The sequence below is a fragment of the Durio zibethinus genome, chromosome 5, assembly GCF_047325235.1.
Source record: "Durio zibethinus cultivar Kanyao isolate XHJ-2024 chromosome 5, ASM4732523v1, whole genome shotgun sequence".
Lineage (NCBI taxonomy): Eukaryota > Viridiplantae > Streptophyta > Magnoliopsida > Malvales > Malvaceae > Durio > Durio zibethinus.
The window spans coordinates 26,644,656-26,663,730 of NC_143166.1; the positions used below are offsets into that span (position 1 = coordinate 26,644,656).

Genomic DNA, 19,075 nt, shown 5'->3' on the forward strand with positions numbered 1-19,075 from the left:
TTTTCGATAATGCAAATGCATTTTCAAAAATAAATTTTTAAGAATACAATGTAATTCTTAAAAATGAATTTTTGAGAATTATGCTAAATTTTTAGAAATCTATTGTTGAAAATATATAAATATATTTAATCTTAAAATAAATAATATATTTAATTTAAATTTAAATAAAATAATTTTATTGGAGACAATAAAATAAAATAATTAAACTAAATACATTTAATCTTAAAATAAATAATACAAATATAGGAATATTGGCGACAAGTTCTTGAGCAAGCATGGGTGGGAGGGGTTAAGTCATCGATGTGTCCATTTTTACTTAATCATATGAGCAAATGGAAGGTATGTTAGTTTTCAAACATGCATGGGTATAAAAGTGTTTTTGTATTGAGACATAAAAACTAAGAATACTCTTATACCCATGCAAAACTAGAAAATAAAAAAATAAGATATTCTTGGTTTTTTGGAATCTTAAGAGAAATAATAAGTTTGTATCATGCATACTTAAAAATATTGATTTTAGTTTCATTTTCACACATAATTAAGTAAATGGATCCATAAGTACATATATTTTCAATTAAGTTATTTTTGAACAACTCATAGGATATGGATTTGCATGATTAAGGTTTTCAATTATTAAAGATAAAAAATCCATTTTCGGAAGTGAAATTAAACTTTTTGAAAATGGATATTGGAGAATCTAAATCCATTTTTGAGAGAAAAAGAAAGAAAGAGTAAGAATGAAGAATAAAAAAGTGAGGGATGTAAGTGTATTTAGTAGAAATAAGAAATTAAATTTTAAATTTGGAATAGATTTAAAAATGAGGTGTTTAGATTAATAATGAGTGTAAATAGAATTTTTTATTTTTTTTTCATTAAATCTAATCTTATTTTAAAATTTATTTATATTTGTTTAGATTTGTTTATATTTATTTGACGTTCGTTTATTTTAATTTGTTTAGGTATGATTTGTTTATTATTTATGAATATATTCATTTATATATGTTCATGAACATATTTATTTAATATTTATTATCGAGTTTATTTAATTTAATCGAATTAAATATGAATTGAATACATATATTGTATTATTTAAATGAATTGAGTTCGAATGAATAAAATAAATTTTTTTATTAAATATTAACTAATCTCAAGCACTTAAAATAATTTTCTTAGTAAATAAATTAAACAAATTTATGTAACTTATAAAGCCTTGGTAATTATACATATATACATATATATATATATATATTTATATATAAAGCCTTGAGAAACGGCAGACTGATAGAAAAACCATCAAAGCTTTTCATGCTTCATAGAACAGCCTAAAATTACCGACGAAAATTACAAAACCCATCAAACACCAAACCGCTTAGAAGCACACATTCCAACGAAGCCCACAGCTCAATCTTTGGTCATTTAATCCAACTTCCAGATCAGATTCTCTTCATTGAAATTCTCAATTTCAACCTCTTCTCAATTCTTTTCCTATTTCTGATTCGAAACTGAAACTTTGACTATGCCACTGTTTGTTCTTCATTTTCTCTACAAGCTTTTTCCTTTGATAGTTGGCACATTGTGACTTAGACTTATCAATTCTTCAAATTTCTTTTCCTTTTTCGGGTTTTTACTTGAGGTAGATCACTGGGGTTTTGGATTTACATGTTTTCAACAATTTCTCATTAGTATACAACAATCCAAATTTGTGAAGTTTGAGGTTTTCCCTTAGTGGTTCATCTGGGTTTCTATTCTTTTCATGATATTTTGTTCATTCTCATCGTCATAAATTGGTTGATCCTTTGTCAATTCTCACCTATTATGGTTTACCTTGGTGGGTCCATCTGTCTGTTTTTGTGCTATAATTAGTTCCTACTTCACATTGTAAAGTCTCGATTTTTCTTAAATCTTAATTTGAACTTTTTGGAGTTGTTAAGACAATGGGAAGATCTACACAACAACTGAAGCAAGGCATGTTATAGTTGGTACAATGGGTTTGTCCTTATTCTTTGTGATCTGCATTCTCCATTCCGTGATTGCAATAACGTGTGGATCCTTGATAATGTTCTATCTAAACGAGATCTATATATTTGGCCATGGTGTTGAAACGGCTCAAAAGCTTTCAGGGTCAACCCCACATGATCAATTGTTGATTAAGACATCCAATTCTTTTGTTGGTTTGCTTCTCTTTATTGTTGGCTTCTTGGTTTTCTTGGTAGCCTTTGTCAAGGATAAAGAGTTCCAGAGCTTTTTCGCCAAAGGCTGTGTACTCCTTCATTTATCAATGGCTCTTTGGAGAGTTAATTTTGAGAGGAGGCTAGAGGATTTGGCTTGGGATTGGCCAAGACAAGCCGCTGGTGATTTTCTGCTGGCTCTTTCTTGGGTGTTCTTTTTACTGTATACTTGGAGGGAGAAGTATGATTAGCTTGAACTAGAGCGCAAATGGATTCATGTGGACTGTCACATTACCGAATATGGTTGTTGATTTCAATTGAATGTCTTCGTCAGAGCTAGTAGCAGATGATTTGGGATCAAATGATGCAAGATTCCATGTTTCTTGAAACATGGTTTTGAAAATGTGCAGTTTCTTGCAAAATGGTAGATGGATATTTAAAAAAGAGAGCCTGCAGAATATTTGCATGGACATTGTGGTTCCAATGTTTCCAATAAGCCTGATGAGCTAGATGCCCTTGGAAGGCGGCTGCCAATCCTTCCATATTAGCATGGAAAATATTGTGTATTTGCAATCACTTGATTTGTAATTGCACTCTGGTGCTTGCTTATCTATGCATCTTGCCCAAAACAAAATTTAGACAAACTCATTTCAGAATCAAAAACCTGTTACAGTGACCCTAAATATTAATCTGGAATAAGCTCTGAAGCTGCAACTGCTATACATATAATTTGAATAAACGTTTCCTAGAAGAAATAAGAAGTTGAACTTACATATCTTTTCTCCTTTTTTCCCATCCCTTCCCTTCGCTTCCCTGAAGTTGACTTTATTCATACTGTGAATAAATTGATAGCCAACTCAGTCTGCTCTGAAATCTACCTGGTGACTTACATATCAACATTTGTTCTGACATGTGCAGGATCTAATTTAAGATAATGGGTATGTCCACCTCTCAGACGGTACGGCCATTTGAATTGTCAAACCGAGCATTTATTTATATGTGAATTGTAGTTGAACTAACTGTAAGATGGATCCTTCATTTCTGTTTAGATCTGTTACAGCCGATGCTAATAGAAAAACGTAAGGCTGAAGAAAATTTAAGGCATCAACCAAAATGATATGTGTTGGTTGATCCATTATGGAGGCCTTTGATGCAGCACAACATCCACATTAATTAAACTTCCTGGATGGCTCAGACTCAAGGACGAAAGCATCTCCAAATTAGTCATCCTACTAAACTTACAAACAGCAATTTGTACTAGCCAGCAGAACTAAAGCAGGACGTGGTGAAATAAAACAAGCTTCTTTTCCTTGTCTACTATTTATTTATTTTTTTCTTTAACTAATTTGGTTCAGGAAAAATATATGATAATGAAATTTGGATTCTAAGTTTATTTTTATTAGATATCGTTTCTGAATAATTATTACATAAATAAACGGAATTAAGTTTCAGATTTATTCTACTGAGTGAATTTTTTTGTTGTTGCCAACAAGCTTCAGATTCAGTCTACTCTACCCTTTTTTTGTTTTTGTCTTGTTGGCATGGGGACGTGTTTGGCTGTACCCCTCTCTACTGCTTTGCCACATTTTCCCTAGTCAAGAAGAATAATACAAAAAGGGGGAAAAGTTGTTAGGTTGCTGGGTTTCTAAGAAGCTGAGAAGATTCTGCAAGGTGTAAAGGAAGAGGTTGGCTATCCCAACAAGAAACTAGTTCTTGCAAGCTTCAGTCGAAGAAGTAATTGACGCTCCAAAGTGCCCATATAAGACTTCTGGTCCAAATCTAATTCGTTGTGTCCCAAAAAGCCCATAGAATTTGGTATAAAACTTCCAAGAACCCTACTGTCGTTCTCCACAAAGGCATGGGTATAGTTGACGCATCCCAAACTATAACACCGTCTCTCAAGCAAGTTTAATACACGATCCAATCACATGCTGACCAAGTGCTTAATTTGCCTGCCTTTCCTATCAGTTGCGCTTGGCATTCCCCGTTTAACTTGTTTGCTCATAGTTTCCACTTTTTCATCATCTCATCTCAGAGTCTCGGACTTAGAGAAGACCCAAAATTCACCAAGAAACAATTCCAAAAGCCCAAAATAACTGAAAACCAAAATAGAACAGACAGAGGAAAACCAAACGAGAGAATCAGGCAACTTCAAATTGAAGAAAGACATGGAGCAAGAACAAGAAGCACCACCCACTTCTCCAACATCATCGTACACGCTATTTCTAAAAATTATGAGCAAAAGGAGAACATGGGTATTTCTCTTTGTGCTAGTTTATGCCATCCTTTTAGCTTCTTCGTGGAATTCCCTTAAATCAATACTTTCTTGGTACAAATGTCAAGCCCAACCATCTTCTGCTTCTTCTGGCTGGCCTGCCCTCTATGCATCTGTTCTTCTTGGTGTCGTTTTTGGGCTGCTTTCTATGATTGCAGCTCTGGCTGTGGCTGTGCCAGCAACTTTGGTTACCTGGATAACTGTTGTGGTTTTGCTTTCTTTCTTTGGCAAACCAAAGAGGACCTTGGTGCTTGAAGGAAGGAAGATTACAAGAGAGATCGCTGGCTTTGTGTTCAAGATTTTGTTGAAGGAAGGGAATCTTGTAGCTGCTGTTTGTGCCGTTTTAGGGTACTTTGCACTTGTCAGGAAGAATTCTGGTGAGTGATTTAAATTGAATTGTTTAAGTTATTGAGGCCTGGGGTTTTGCTTTGTGGATAGCTGAAGAAATTAGTTTTTGGAAGTTTTCCTCTCTCTCTTCCATCCAAGACATTGTTTAGTTTTTGTTAATTGACTTAGATTAGGAGTTACAAAGCGAGACAAGCTCTTTATTAAAGGGCTATGTAACAGTTATCCCTGTTTCTGTTTGTTCTCTGTGTAAAAGGAACGACAAGCTGTTGTTTTCACCCTTTTAAACTTATTTCTTTACTGGGTAAATTTTCTCCAGTGTATACGTGACAGTCATTTCTTTTCAGTTTCTTACTGGTATGGCATGCAAATATTTTCAATTCAAATCCTACAACATGCATTGATTCTTGAATTTGAGGGGTTAATTACTTCATTAGCTTTTGCATAAAGTATCTATGGTATTCCTAATCTCTTTCATTAATTTATGTACATCTTCAGTTATTTGAAACATTAGTGAAATTAACTGTATTTTTGCTTGGCCATTTTCCCTTGCTTTTCCATGCTTTACAAAAAGCAATGTCAGTGTGTGGAAATGTGAGGGAAGTTTGGTCCCCCTTCAGCTGCAGCATTCATCAAGTGCTTGGACAAAACCATCTTAGAGAATCTGTATGTGTGTGACAGATAGCTAGCCTTTTGTAGAACAAACAAGCTTTCTTCCCTTCTTGGGCAGATACTAGTAAGTATTGGCTGACACTAAGGAAAATGGGAAAAAGAAAAGGAGGTGGGGAGAGAGAGAGAGAGAGAGAGAGAGAGAGAGAGAGAGAGAGAGAGGTATCTGATTGATTTCCCTTCATTGTTTCTTACCATTTACTTCTCCAGTTCTCTGTCAAGTATCTGGTCCCCTTTTGAAACACTTTTCTCTTGTTCAAATTAACTTCATAGAAACTCATTACTATGTTTTCTTTGTCCTGCAATTATAAGTTCCAGCATGAAATCAAAGAAAAATCCAATCCCTTCAATAGTAAAATAGGAAGATTAAAACTTAACATATACATGAAATTTTCAGTGTTCGGTACATGCAACAAACCTAATTGTTCGACCATCTATTTACAAAACCTTCGCCTGCGGTACGTGTGCATTAATCATAACTGTATAAGATGTTTATTTCCACTCATCAACATTGATGTTAAAGATGGCTGAAAGCAATTCCTCTGAGTTATCGCCCTCGTGGCTTCCAAACATGTACAACATCAAATAAAAGGGATGGTAAGAAATGCAAGGCAGAATGTAGCAGTTGTCTGAGCAACAGTGGAAAAAAGATTGATGCAAGCATGACAAGAAAAATCAACCACATGAAAAGGACAACACTGGCAAGTAAACTTGCTCACCACCAAATGTAAACCATTTCATGAATTATGAACATCATTGTAAGTGCAACTCCTAGTAGAGGTAATGCCAATTTAGGAGCAAGGAACACCAAACCAAGATCAATTAACTGTGCCCAAATGAGTGTAACTGCATCAATGATGGAGCTATACATCGCTACTGTGTTGCAGATGACAAACAGATGGAACATCCTTTCCACCTTCATCAGTACTAGATTTGTTGTCACCTCCAGGGATTGTGAAACCAGCTGAAAATGCCACTGTGGCAATTAGTGTTTAGAGTAGTAATGCTACATTGACATTCTCCTTGTAACTTTCGTATTTGGAACACCCTCCTTCAAATGAAATTTGTCCTCTGTTTCTTAAGGGTGTTGGCTGAGAGCGTTGGGCACAGTTTAGTCTTGAGGCTACCGTGATGAGTTTGATCAATGCAGCTGCTAAAAAAACAGAATTGACAGCAGGAGAATTGACAACAGAGGTAAAATTGGCTGATGCAGCTCATAACGCAGCAAAGGTTGAGGAAGGATGCCTGCATGTTAACAAGCTGAAGGAGGTAGATTCTGAAAAAAATGAGTGAAGACGAAAAGGCTGGCAGAAGAGCAGTAGCTGATCTATGAGGCAATTTGATTGGATCCATGAATTCAGTAATATTAGACGTGATGTATTGTAAATATATAAGAGCCGCTTGTAACGAAATTAGAATGAAATGAAATTGCTTCTTCTCTGCCTATTCTCGCTGGTTTAAGTTCTCTTTCTTGTCTTCTCACCGTCCTCTTATTCACCCTTATCTCCATATTTTTATTGGCCATTTTTCTTTACTGTCAGTTATCCATTATTCTATAACATTTTTGCTATCAAAGCTTTACGATCCAACTACAATCTGGGAAAGTTTAAGAAAAGCAAAACCATGGCAGAAGGAACAAGATTAAACTCTTTACAAGAGCGGATGCATGTTATGCAAGAGCAGCTGAATAAACTTACAACTGGTGATATTGTGCCCAAATGGTGGGTGGAACAAAGGAAGATCCTTGATGAAGAAAGGAAGACCCAGGATGCTAAGTGGGCCGAGAGTCAAGGGTGCATCAGTCAAGTGCTGGATATGCTCAATCGAATAGGGGCCACTCGAATGCAGAATGAGTCAGGAGGAGCTACCAGCAGCCAACAGATTCCAATCTTCCTGATGAGGCGAGAAGGTAAGGCACTTGTTGAAGTCACTATAGTAGATGACCAGGGGAAATATACTTGTAGAAATAGTGAAGGTGGAATTTTGTCAAAAAATCAACAGGATATTGGTTATTTCCATGCCAACTTTAACCACCAAAACCAAGCCAACATGAATGCTTACACGCCTAGGCCTAAAATTGAACTACCTTGCTTTGATGGAACTAATCCCAGAGGGTGGCTTAAAACGTGCCAAAAGTATTTTGCTATTTTTTCTATTGCCGACCACCAAAAACTAGAAATAGCATCAATGTACTTAACTAGAAAAGCTGAAATATGGTATGATGGTTTATTCTACAAAGGCCAAGGGAGACTTGGCAGGACTTTGCTGTGGAATTATGCCAAAGATTTTGTGACAAAACTTTCTTGGATATTGTGGAAAATTCAACAAGTTGGCTCAAAAATCTACTTTGGAAGACTATCAGGAGAAATTTGAGGAACTTAAGCCTTACATGCTTCAATATAATCCCCATTTAGTGGAAGGCTACTTTGTCCCTAGCTTTATTTGTGGGGTGGAGGAAGACCTTAAGTTCAGAGTCAAGGCAAATCAACCCTCTACTCTGTCTGCAGCATATAGATTGACCAGGCTTCATGAACTTTCTCTAGAATGGGACAACAGAAAGTACAAACCAGCCACCAAACCTAATTCTACCAGCAACCAATTCCTAAACACTAAACCTCACCTTGTTACTCCTAACCAAACAAACAGAACCATACCCATACCTACAGCATCTTTAGGCAAACAAGCCCTCATAGAACAAAGGAGGGCATAGAATTTGTGTTTTAAGTGTGGCAAAAAATTTGTTCCAGCGCATGTATGCAAAGTCAAACAGCTGAACTTGATCACTATGGAAGAAGAACAAGAAGTAATTGTTCAAACAGAAGATAAACAACTCAGTACTGAACAAGTTTCAACAGAAGAACCAATCAGGAACGAAGACAACGCTGAGATCTCTGTTAATTCCTTGACAGGAAATGTTGGCCATAGGACCTTAAGGATCCAAGAAAATACTGCTAGAAAGCCCTTAAGTGTACTCATTAACAGTGGGAATACACATAGCTTTGTCACTTCAAGGTGGGCTAGGGATGGAGTTGAATTGGAACATGCCAATCCCCTAGCTATTACTGTGGCCAATGGAGAGACTGCTAAGTGCAAGCAGCTGAAATGGAGTATGCAGGGGTATTATTTTACACATGACTTGAGGGTTTTGTCTATGGAGGGAAGTGATACGGTGTTAAGGATGGATTGGATGAAAAAATATAGTCCATTAGTTTTTTATTTCAATAATCTAACAGTGCCTTTTCAGAAAGATGGGGAACAAGTCATATTGAGGGCTGGTCAACCAGCAACAAGCCTCAAGCTCATGTCTGGGAAGAAATTACAGAAGATGGCCGCTAAGAATCCGAAGATGATGGGGGATATTTATATGTTCAGTGTTGAAAACTATGACACTCAGACACAAGTAGAGCTGCAGGCATTACTTAATGCATATTTAGACATATTTGATGAACCAAAAGGATTCCCTCCAGTGAAGGAAAATGACCACTGTATGCCCCTTAAGCCTGGATACCAACCCCTCAATTTGAGGCCTTACAGGTTCCCTCATTATCAGAAGTTTGAGATTGAAAAACAAATCTCAGAAATGCTATCAGCCTCTATTATGCAAACTAGCAAAAGCCCTTTTGCATCACCATCCTTACTGGGAAAGAAGAAGGATGGAAGCTGGAGATTATGTATTGATTATAGAAAATTGAATGCCATGATTGTGAAAGATAAGTTTCCTATCCCAGTAATGAAAGACTTGTTGGATGAGCTTAAGGGAGCAAAAAGTTTTTTTCAAAGATAGATTTGAGGTCTGGCTACTGGCAGATTAAAGTCAAGGAGGAGGATATTCCAAAAACAGCTTTTAGGACACATCATGGTCACTATGAGTTCAAGGTAATGCCTTTTGGTCTCACAAATGCTCCAGCTACATTTCAGTCTTTGATAAATGACTTATTTCCTTTATATTGGAGAAAATTTGTGCTTGTATTCTTTGATGACATTCTTGTTTGCAGCACTGAATTGTTAGAACATATTAAACACTTGAGAGTTCTTTTTGAGGTGATAAGAACAAACAAACTGTATGAAAAATGGAGCTAATGCTTTTTTGGCCAAAGTCAAGTTGAGTACTTAGGCCACATTATTTCAGATGAAGGAGTCTCTACTGATCCAACCTAGATTGAAGCTATGAAGTATTGGCCACTGCCCAAGAACCTGAAGTCATTAAGAGGTTTTCTGGGGTTGACAGGCTATTACAGAAAGTTCATTAGAAATTATGGTGAAATTAGTAAACCTTTGACAGATATGCTAAGAAAGAATGCATTTAATTAGACTACCGAAGCTATAGCAGCTTTCCAGCAGTGAGGAATCCATGATCACTGCTCCAGTATTAACCATACCCAACTTTACTAAACCTTTTTATATTCAGACTGATGCTAGTTCTAAAGGTGTTGGCTCCGTGTTAACTCAAAAAGGTAGACCTGTAGCTTATCTAAGTAAGGCTTTGGGACCAAGGGATATAGAGTTGCCCATTTATGAAAAGGAGTATTTGGCGATATTGATGGCTGCCACCAAGTGGAGGCATTACTTAAAGGGAGGACCATTTGTGATTAAGACTGACCATGAGGCTTTGAAATATCTGCTGGAACAGAAATTAACTACCACCATACAAAAAAATGGGTTGACCAAATTATTGTGGTTGGATTATTCTATAATGTACAGACAAGGAAAAAACAATAAAGCTGCTAATGCTCTTTCAAGACAATATGAAGTGGAGGCTCTGTGTCAAAGCCTATCATCAGTTACTATTATACTAGAATGGGTAAAGGACATTGAAAACAGTTATTGGGGTGACAAACTGGTTCAAGAGAAAATCACTGCATTGGCAGTGAATCAGGCTGCTGTTCCAAACTTCTCCTATACCAATGGAATCCTTAGATACAAGGGCAAAGTCTATATTGGAAGTCAAGGTGGACTGAGAAACCAACTACTACAGAGCTTGCATGACTCTCCTCAAGGAGGTCATTCTGGTACCCAAGCTACCTATTACAGACTTAAGCTATACTTCAACTGGCCTAAGATGTTGATAGCAGTGCAAGAATATATCCAACGGTGTGAGGTATGTCAGAGAAACAAAAATAAGCATGTAACATATCCTGGGAAGTTTTTGCCAATTCCTATTCCTAAACAACATTAGGAGGTAATTACTATGGACTTCATTGAAGACTTGCCAATCTCTCCAAAATGCGGCCGTATCCTAGTTATTATTGATAAATTCACCAAGTATGCCCATTTTTTATCCCTTTGTCACACTTACACAGCTTTAGATGTAGCTAAACTCTACTTAAACCAAGTTCACAAGCTACATGGTGCACCTAAAGTGATAATTTCAGATAGAGATAAGGTATTTTTCAGGGTTGATTTGGCAGGAATTAATGAAACTGTTGGAAACCAGTGTACAAATTAGTACGGCTTACCATCCTGAGTCTGATGGTCAAACCAAGAGATTGACTCAGTGCTTAAAGTAGTATTTGAGGTGCATGTGTTTCCTCAAACCAAAATCATGGTCTAGCTGGTTGCTATTGACAGAATGGTGGTACAACACCAGTTATCATACTGCTCTTGGGATAACTCCTCTTCAGGCATTGTATGGATATCAGCCTCCAGGATTTTGTTGGGATGCAAGTTCAAATGCCAAGGTTCAAACAGTTGAAGAGGTCCTCAAAGAGAGAGAGCAATTGAGCAAGTTGATGATAGACCAATTACAAAAGGCTAAACAATGGATGAAATATTATGCTGACAAAAAAAGAAGTGAAAGGGAGTTTCAAGTGGGGGATGAGGTGTATCTGAAAATCCAACCTTATAAACAGACATCTTTAGCACTCAGGAAAACTTTGAAGCTTTTATCCGAGTATTATGGGCCTTATCCTGTTATTGCTAAGGTGGGACCTATTGCATACAAGTTGCATTTGCCAGCTTCTACAAAAATTAATCCAGTCTTTCATGTCAACTTACTAAAGAAAAAGATTGGTCCTAAGATAGTGGCAAGCATAACACCTCCAGAAGTCAGTATTGAAGGTAAACCATTGGTTTATCCTACTGTTGTAGTAGACAAAAGAATTGTCAAGAAAGCTAAACAAGTAGTGCCACTGCTATTGGTGGAATAGATGAATTTGTGTCCTGAGCAAGCAACTTGGGAGGATTACTCATTCCTTATCTCTCAATTTCCAGACTTCGATCCTTAGGGACAAGGATCACCTAAAGAGGTGTTAATGTGATGAGTTTAATCAATGCAGCTGGTAAAAAAAAAGAATTGACAGCAGGAGAATTGACAATATAGGTAAAATTGGCTGATGCAGCTCATAACGCAGCAAAGGATAAGGAAGGATGCCAGCACACTAACAAGCTGAACGAGGTAGATTCTGGAAAAAATGAGTGAAGACAAAAAGGCTGGCAAAACGGCTGAATTCTGAGTTGGCAGAAGAGCAGTAGCTAACCTATGAAGCAATTTGTTTGGATCCTTGAATTCAGTAATATTAGACCTGATGTATTGTAAATATATAAGAGCCGCTTGTAACGAAATTACATCATGAATGAAATGAAATTGCTTCTTCTCTGCCTATTTTCTTTGGTCTAAGTTCTCTTTCTGGTCTTTCTCTGTCCTCTTATTCACCTTTATTTCCATATTTTTACCAGCCATTTTTCTTTACTATCCGTTATCCATTATTCTATAACAGGTACCCATGTCAATCGCTGCACAATTGAAAAACAAGACCACATGCACCAACGTATGTAGCTGACCATTCAAAAGAAGAGCGCCAACAAGTCATCAGCTCTTTCTGATAACAAGGTTCATTTCTTTGTTTGTTTTCAACCGCAAAATTATTGTAAAAATCATTTTCCTAGAACAATTATATGAGCAAATAGTAGATGAAAGACAATTATAACAACCAAGAGAAACAATAGTTAATTATATTCGTAATTGGGCGATAGTACACCAAGAGAAGCACGAACTTTCTACTGCTTGTGGTGTGGGCGAATGGAAAATGGCTGCTGATGGGAGTAATATAAATCTACTTTCTGCAGGGTGACATTCCTTTGGAAATGAAGCTACCATTTGAGTGTCAGTGTTGTATTCTTGAGCAATATCCAGCGCTGTTAATCCGTCCTTGTTAATCAGCAGTAGTTCGACTCACCGATCCCACGTCAGAATGCTTACAACCTTGGGACGCTGGTAAATAGTAGCTAAAAGTATAGGCGTGCTTCCATTCTCATCTCTCTCATTTATAAAATTCTGTAGTGTGGGCACTTTGAGTATGTAATTCACCACCTGAATTCTTCCTCTCTTTGCAGCAAGGTGAAGCATATTTTGACCTTGTCTTTTAAGAAGCACCCTTCAATCCGGACAGTGCCATAGGAACGCTTGGATTATGTCCATATAGCCTTCATCAGAAGCTACGTGAACAGGAAAGAAACCATTCCTATCCCTTTGGTATGCAGCACTACGGAGCTTCTCTAGCAAAAAATTGACCCCTTCAAGATGGCCTATGGATACAGCACAGAGAATCCGATTCCTTCCTTCTTCACATCTTAAATGAAAAGAAGATCAGTTCTTTTCCCACATCATTTTGAGGACATCTGCTATTCCAAAGGAGATGACTAGCAGGGCTAATTACCATGTACAATGAGCATTACTTCAACCGTCAGTCTGTCACAGAAATTGTTAGTGCACGGTCAAAAGAGCAAAAACAAATGTCTTGTAACAAGTAAATGAAATTAAAAAGCACAAGAGAGAAATTAAATGTTAATTACCCCTATAGCAATGTTCCTCGCATGAATGGCAGCGTCTGCTGCTGATTGATTTTGCAGCTTTTGTTGTTAATTGCACTTCCCCAATGGGTTTTCCATTATAAGCCTAACAATATCTACATAACCTGCAGCTGCAGCTAGATATGATAGAGATTTACCTTCCTTATTGACACTATATGACATTTCCCTATTTCTGCCAATCAGGATCCGAGCCACGTTTTCATGATGCGTTAGCAAGGTTTCATGCGAGGCCGTGTTTCCATCCTCATTTTTGCTTCTACCAGTTCCAGGATTTTGCCTCCCATGGCAGCTGTGTGCAGATCAGGGTCCATGGTACTAGAACTTACATAGTTTTCCTTTTCCTTCCCATCAACCTGGAAACTTGGAATTCTCGTAATTGTTATTGGAACAAGGCTTAGCTTATACATATGCTTTTCCATGTGTTTCTCTTTCTTTTCCCTCTCACCTCCTGTTTCGCTTTCTTCTTTCTTACTCTCACCTGCTTCTTTCTTCGGCTTTCAAAATCTCTCATCAGTTTTGTCACACCCCAACATCAAGATGCAACACAGTCATATTATCTTGAAGTATACCGAGCCTTATTTCTTAACTATTCTAAAATTTTTTAATAAAATAATCCACTAAACAAAATTCATATTTTTTAATCTAACTAATGATATATCTTTACATATCCAAATATAAACTATATAAAATACAAAACCATGAATAATATCTCATTGGCCGACATTCTTTCTAACGACTAAGTAATCTTTTCCATTTTGATCCTTTAGCTTCTCACAAGACTAATTAAACTTATCATTTACTCATCTATAAAGAAAAAATAAAAAGAGAATGAGCAAACTACAGCACAACAAGTATAGGCTCACACACCTTACCAGATCAAGTATATTTTTCTTACATATCATATAGATCATTCAAAACATTCGTCAAATCATAATATCAAAATATTTCAAATATTATCGTTCTGTTAAACATTTCGTAGATCATAAATCAATATTAAAACATATCACTTCATCAATTATAAATTATAAATCATGGTCAAATACATATTTCATACAAATCATAGATCAATCTTTAAAATCATTATAAATCATCATCATCATAAATCATCATTATTATTCGTTTATTGTTAGTTATGATCACTGCTATAACATATAACATTGGCCATATCGATAATTTCATCATCACGATCATTATTAACTATTATAACCTGCTAGCAAGGGCCTTACGCTAATTACCATAACCCATTAGCAGGGCCGTATGATCATAGCTATGCTAACTACTATAACCTGTTAGCTAGAGTTGTAGAACTAGTTCTGGTATCGATAATCTCACTTCCCAGGGATGTAAAAATGTAGCTATCATAAAATCATTCCTTAAGCATAAATCATTTTCTCATTTCATTTATAAGTATGATCCATCATTTACATAGCAAAAACACAAAATAATCATATGCTTGATCCTATTTTCATATATCAAAAATAAAGAAATAAAACATTTACTCATTTAGAAACATACATATATACTTAGGTTCGAAAACTAGTAAAGTATATGAGATTCTACTTACCTCATTACTATTCCATTACTTAGTTTTTCTCTCAAAATAATTAACGGCCTATTTAAGATCATTTTAACATAACAATAATTAATCAACCCATTTGAGACCACTTATGCCAAAACAATTAAGTTAAACAAAAATTATCTCGAGTAACTAATTCTGGTAGTCTATGCTATTTTCGCTAAAATGACCATATCTCAAGATATCAAAGTCAAAATTAAGATCTTTTTAATGCATTAAAAACTAGACTCGATAAGTTTTCTAACTATATATTGTCCATCTCCTGATTCCTTGTGGATTAATTATAATAATTTTTGCAATCCACGTCATATGCTACTGCTAGATAACCTGTATACCTTCTAATAAAAATTATGTATTTATTCATAGGAAACTTCAAATTCAGTTCCACTTATTTTGTTGGAAAATAGACTCAATAAGCTTTCCAAATATATATGGCTTAATTTGTAAATCCTTGTATAAAAATTAAGACAATTTTTGAAATTTAACCCTGATGCTACTACTTTATAGCCTACATATTCTTAAGTAAAAATTAGACAACTCTTCATAAAAAACTTAGATTAGACTTCTGTTTATTTTATTAGAAAATAGATTCAACATGCTTTCCAACAATATATAATAATCATTGAATAATCTAACCATTAATGCAAAATTCTCTTTTAATTCACTATTGCAGATCATAATATCTTATCAAAAAAACATAATTTTTCCTTCAATTTTTAAAAATTCAAATCCTCACTTTCAGTTTTTAAACTTCATTCAATAATCATAAATAAATTTTAAAAACATGAAATAAACAAACCCCAATAATTTACCCAAATAGATCATGAAGATTGATGAAAGATTTCATAATTTTTCTTGGTTTTTCTCTCAAAACTTCAACTCCAAATAATAGCACTCAACATGATATTTTTTCTTAAATAAAAAGAGGGCATATACTCAGCTTTAGGGGATTAACTTAATTGTAGCCTTTGATTTTAAATCTCCAACTTAATTTTTAATACTTTTTAACCCTAAAGAAGATGAGAAAGAGGAATTCCCATTTCCTTTCTATTTCATTATAGCTAGGTTTTCTTTCATTTAATACCTTAGCCCTTTTTTTTTTACTAATTAATCTCTTAAAAATTGATGGGCTTTAGTAATAGTCTAGCCCAATTATTATTTGGGCTAGGGTATTACATTCTCTCATCCTTATAAAAAGTTTCATCCTCAAAACTTGATTTACATCCATATCTTATTCTTCCAATTTCTAAAATCACTTCTCTTGCTGTATAATTGTTTCATTAAACTTTTATAAGGTAACAATTCCATCTCAAAACTTGTTCTTTCTAATCAACCATTTGAAAAAGATCTTTTTAATATGTTAATGCTTATATCATCTTGACTTTCTAAATACTCATATCCAACCACATAGTTTTTATCAAGACATTCTCTTGACATAAATTCATCATGTACACTAGACATCTGAAGTAATAGTCTTCTTTATATTAAACTTCTTTCTCTTTACCAAGAACTTCAAATATCCTTATATATTGCAAACTTAACCTTTCCTACTTTATAATCCTCGTAATACTTTTAATACTGACACATTTGAATACAAATGATTAACCACTTGAAGCTATAAATCTTATCTCCAAGTTTTGACCTAATTCTTGCTTACTTTAAACTATTCTTTAATCAACCAAAATTTATCAGCCATTTGTTTTATAAATTCAAGAAATAAAAGTTTTTCTTTTTTTTCCTTATGCCAATAAGTCTAAAACTTAAACTACTTCCACACAAAGCTTCAAAATGAATCATTGAATATTTTTCTTATGACTATTGTTATAAAATATTTCTTTCAAGTCATGACATAAACACCTCTTAAAAGAATGCCAACAAAAAATAAAGCCTCAAAAAATAAAAGGAGCACAAAATATTCTTACCCAAAATCCAATAGTCTTTATTTATTAAAGATTCATCACTTTCTCAACTAACAATAGCATAAAAATTTAAAACTTAAATTAAATTAAGCTTCCACTTCGCACTTTGATATTTCCTTCCAATAAACTTCTAACAAATTAACTTTGATAACATTTTTCATAACAAGAAAAATATATGTCCACAAATTTTCATATAATTCATTTTACGCTAGGTATTCATAACCGTATACAACTTTAAAGTTGAATAACAATATCAACAAATCCTTTATTCATAAAAAAAATCATATAGTACTTTAATTTTCTTTTTTTCTTTGTCGACAATATGAAATTTTCTATCAATTAACCATTAGAATACATATGAAATCAATGCAATAAATCATATCTATAAATTTATACTATGTAAATTCAAATATCAATCTCTAATTATCAAAGTTGTCTCCAATTTCGAATATTGTTCTTTTTAATTTAATAGACCAATTATCATATAACAATTAATTCTTCACAATCCCCACAAACATCATAATGTGTCAAAATTTTTTTTTACTAAATATATTGTTATCATCTCCAAGTCAAAGTCAAAACCTATGCATCATAATCCATAAGTAAAATTCTCTTATAGAATTTAAACAATAAAAACTCCAAATACTTGAATTTGTGCTGAAAGTATAGTTATGAAAAATAACTAAAAACATCACATTATTCAGAGGTCATCATCTAAATTTTTAAAAATCTTCACATAATATATAGATCATAACCATGCTCATAAAATATCTCTTTCAATCTAAAGATGATAAACTACATTATTTGAAAATCACCGTTAATCTACTTATCATAATTTAACTTCTTAGAATCTTCAAAGATTATAATTATAGTTCTTAGAAAATCTTCAAAATCATAATATGAGCTCTTTAACATCTCATATAATTTAAAAATTATAGCCTGAACTCTTAAAAAAATCTCTAAGAAACATAACTTAGGCTTTTTAAAGAAAATCTCATCATAATCTAACTCTTAAAAATTCTTCAAAGATCGTAACTTAAGCTCTGATATCACTTTATGTCATGCCCCGAGATCAAGATGCAATACGGCCATATTACCTTGAAGTAAAACCCCAAACTAATACGAAGCATTCTTTATTAACTATTCTAAAATTTTTCAATAAAATAATCTGTCAAATAAAATCTATATTTTTAATCCAACTAATGATACATCTTTACATATCCAAATATAAACTATATAAAATACAAAACCATTAATAATATCTCATTGGCCAACATTGTCTCTGACGACTAAGTAATCTTTTTCATTTTGATCTTTTAGCTTCTCACAAGACTAACCAAACTTATCATTTATCCATTTGTAAAGAAAAAGTAAAAATAGAATGAGCAAACTACATCTCAGCAAGTATAGGCTCACACACCTTACTAGATCAAGCATTTTTTTCATACATATCATATAGATCATTCCAAACATTCATCAAATTATAATGTCAAAATATTTCAAAGATTATCGTTCTGTCAAACATTTTGTAGATCATAAATCAATATTAAAACATGTCCATTCATCAATTATAAATCATAAATCATGGTCAAATACATATTTCATACAAATTATGGATAAATCTTTAAAATCATCATCAATCATCATTATCATTCATTTATTGTTAGCTACGGTCACTGCTATAACCCGTGACATTGGTAGTATCGACAATTTCACCCTCATGATCATTGCTAACTATTATAACCCGCTAGCCAATGCCTTATACTAACTACCATAACCTGTTAGCAGGGTCGTATGATCATAGTAATGCTAACTACTATAACCCGTTAGCCAGAGCTGTAGAACTAGTTCTGGTGTTGATGATCTCACTTTTCAGGGATGTAAAAACGTAGCTATCATAAAATCATTCCTTAAGCATAAATTATTTTCTCATTTCATTCATAAGCATGATTCATTATTTACATAGCAAAAACATAAAATAATCATATGCTTGATCCTATTTTCATATATCGAAAATAAAGAAATAAAACATTTACTCATTTAGAAACATATATATATATATATATAGGTTCGAAAACAAGTAAAGTGTATGAGATTCTACTTACCTCATTCAAATTTCATCACTTAGTTTTTCCCCTAAAATAATTAATGGCCTATTCAAGATCATTTCAACATAACAATAATTAATCAACCCATTTGAGACCACTTATACCAAAACAATTAATTTAAACAAGAATTATCTCAAGTAACTAATTTTGGTAGCCTGCACTATTTTTACTAAAATGACCATATGTCAGGATATCCAAATTAGAAT

General features: G+C 34.0%; 2 protein-coding genes and 1 long non-coding RNA gene across 4 annotated transcripts; 2 read left to right on the forward strand and 1 right to left on the reverse strand.

Moving 5' to 3' along the window:
- Positions 1-1,215: 1,215 nt before the first annotated feature.
- Positions 1,216-5,106, forward strand: LOC111282618 (uncharacterized). The gene has a single exon (XM_022870770.2). It carries the CDS (start codon positions 1,985-1,987, stop codon positions 2,417-2,419), a length of 435 nt encoding a protein of 144 aa, XP_022726505.2. The 5' UTR covers positions 1,216-1,984; the 3' UTR covers positions 2,420-5,106.
- LOC111282437 (uncharacterized) lies at positions 4,016-13,671 on the forward strand. Of its 2 annotated transcripts, XM_089760885.1 has the most exons (4): positions 4,018-4,820; positions 12,174-12,286; positions 12,523-12,670; positions 12,790-13,671. In XM_089760885.1, the coding sequence occupies exons 1-2, from the start codon at positions 4,337-4,339 to the stop codon at positions 12,230-12,232; spliced, it is 543 nt and encodes a 180-aa protein (XP_089617011.1). In that variant the 5' UTR covers positions 4,018-4,336; the 3' UTR covers positions 12,233-12,286; positions 12,523-12,670; positions 12,790-13,671. The 2 variants fall into 2 exon arrangements, with proteins under 2 accessions (XP_022726248.1, XP_089617011.1); XM_022870513.2 differs by lacking the exons at positions 12,174-12,286; positions 12,523-12,670; positions 12,790-13,671 and adding an exon at positions 5,363-6,903 and having other exon boundaries at positions 4,016-4,820.
- LOC149518872 (uncharacterized) lies at positions 5,803-12,167 on the reverse strand. Its single transcript, XR_016342204.1, has 3 exons — positions 10,914-12,167; positions 7,155-7,350; positions 5,803-6,019 (listed from the first exon to the last, which is right to left on the reverse strand). It is a non-coding gene; the product is annotated as an uncharacterized LOC149518872 (long non-coding RNA).
- Positions 13,672-19,075: the final 5,404 nt, after the last annotated feature.

What these genes read in the sequence shown, in the direction of transcription:
- LOC111282618 (XM_022870770.2), top strand. Translation starts at nt 1,985, where the DNA reads ATGGGTTTGTCCTTATTCTTTGTGATCTGCATTCTCCATTCCGTGATT.
- LOC111282437 (XM_022870513.2), top strand. Translation starts at nt 4,337, where the DNA reads ATGGAGCAAGAACAAGAAGCACCACCCACTTCTCCAACATCATCGTAC. An exon ending in ACTTGTCAGGAAGAATTCTG is followed by an intron (nt 4,821 to 5,362) that starts GTGAGTGATTTA and finishes CTTTACAAAAAG; the next exon opens with CAATGTCAGTGTGTGGAAAT.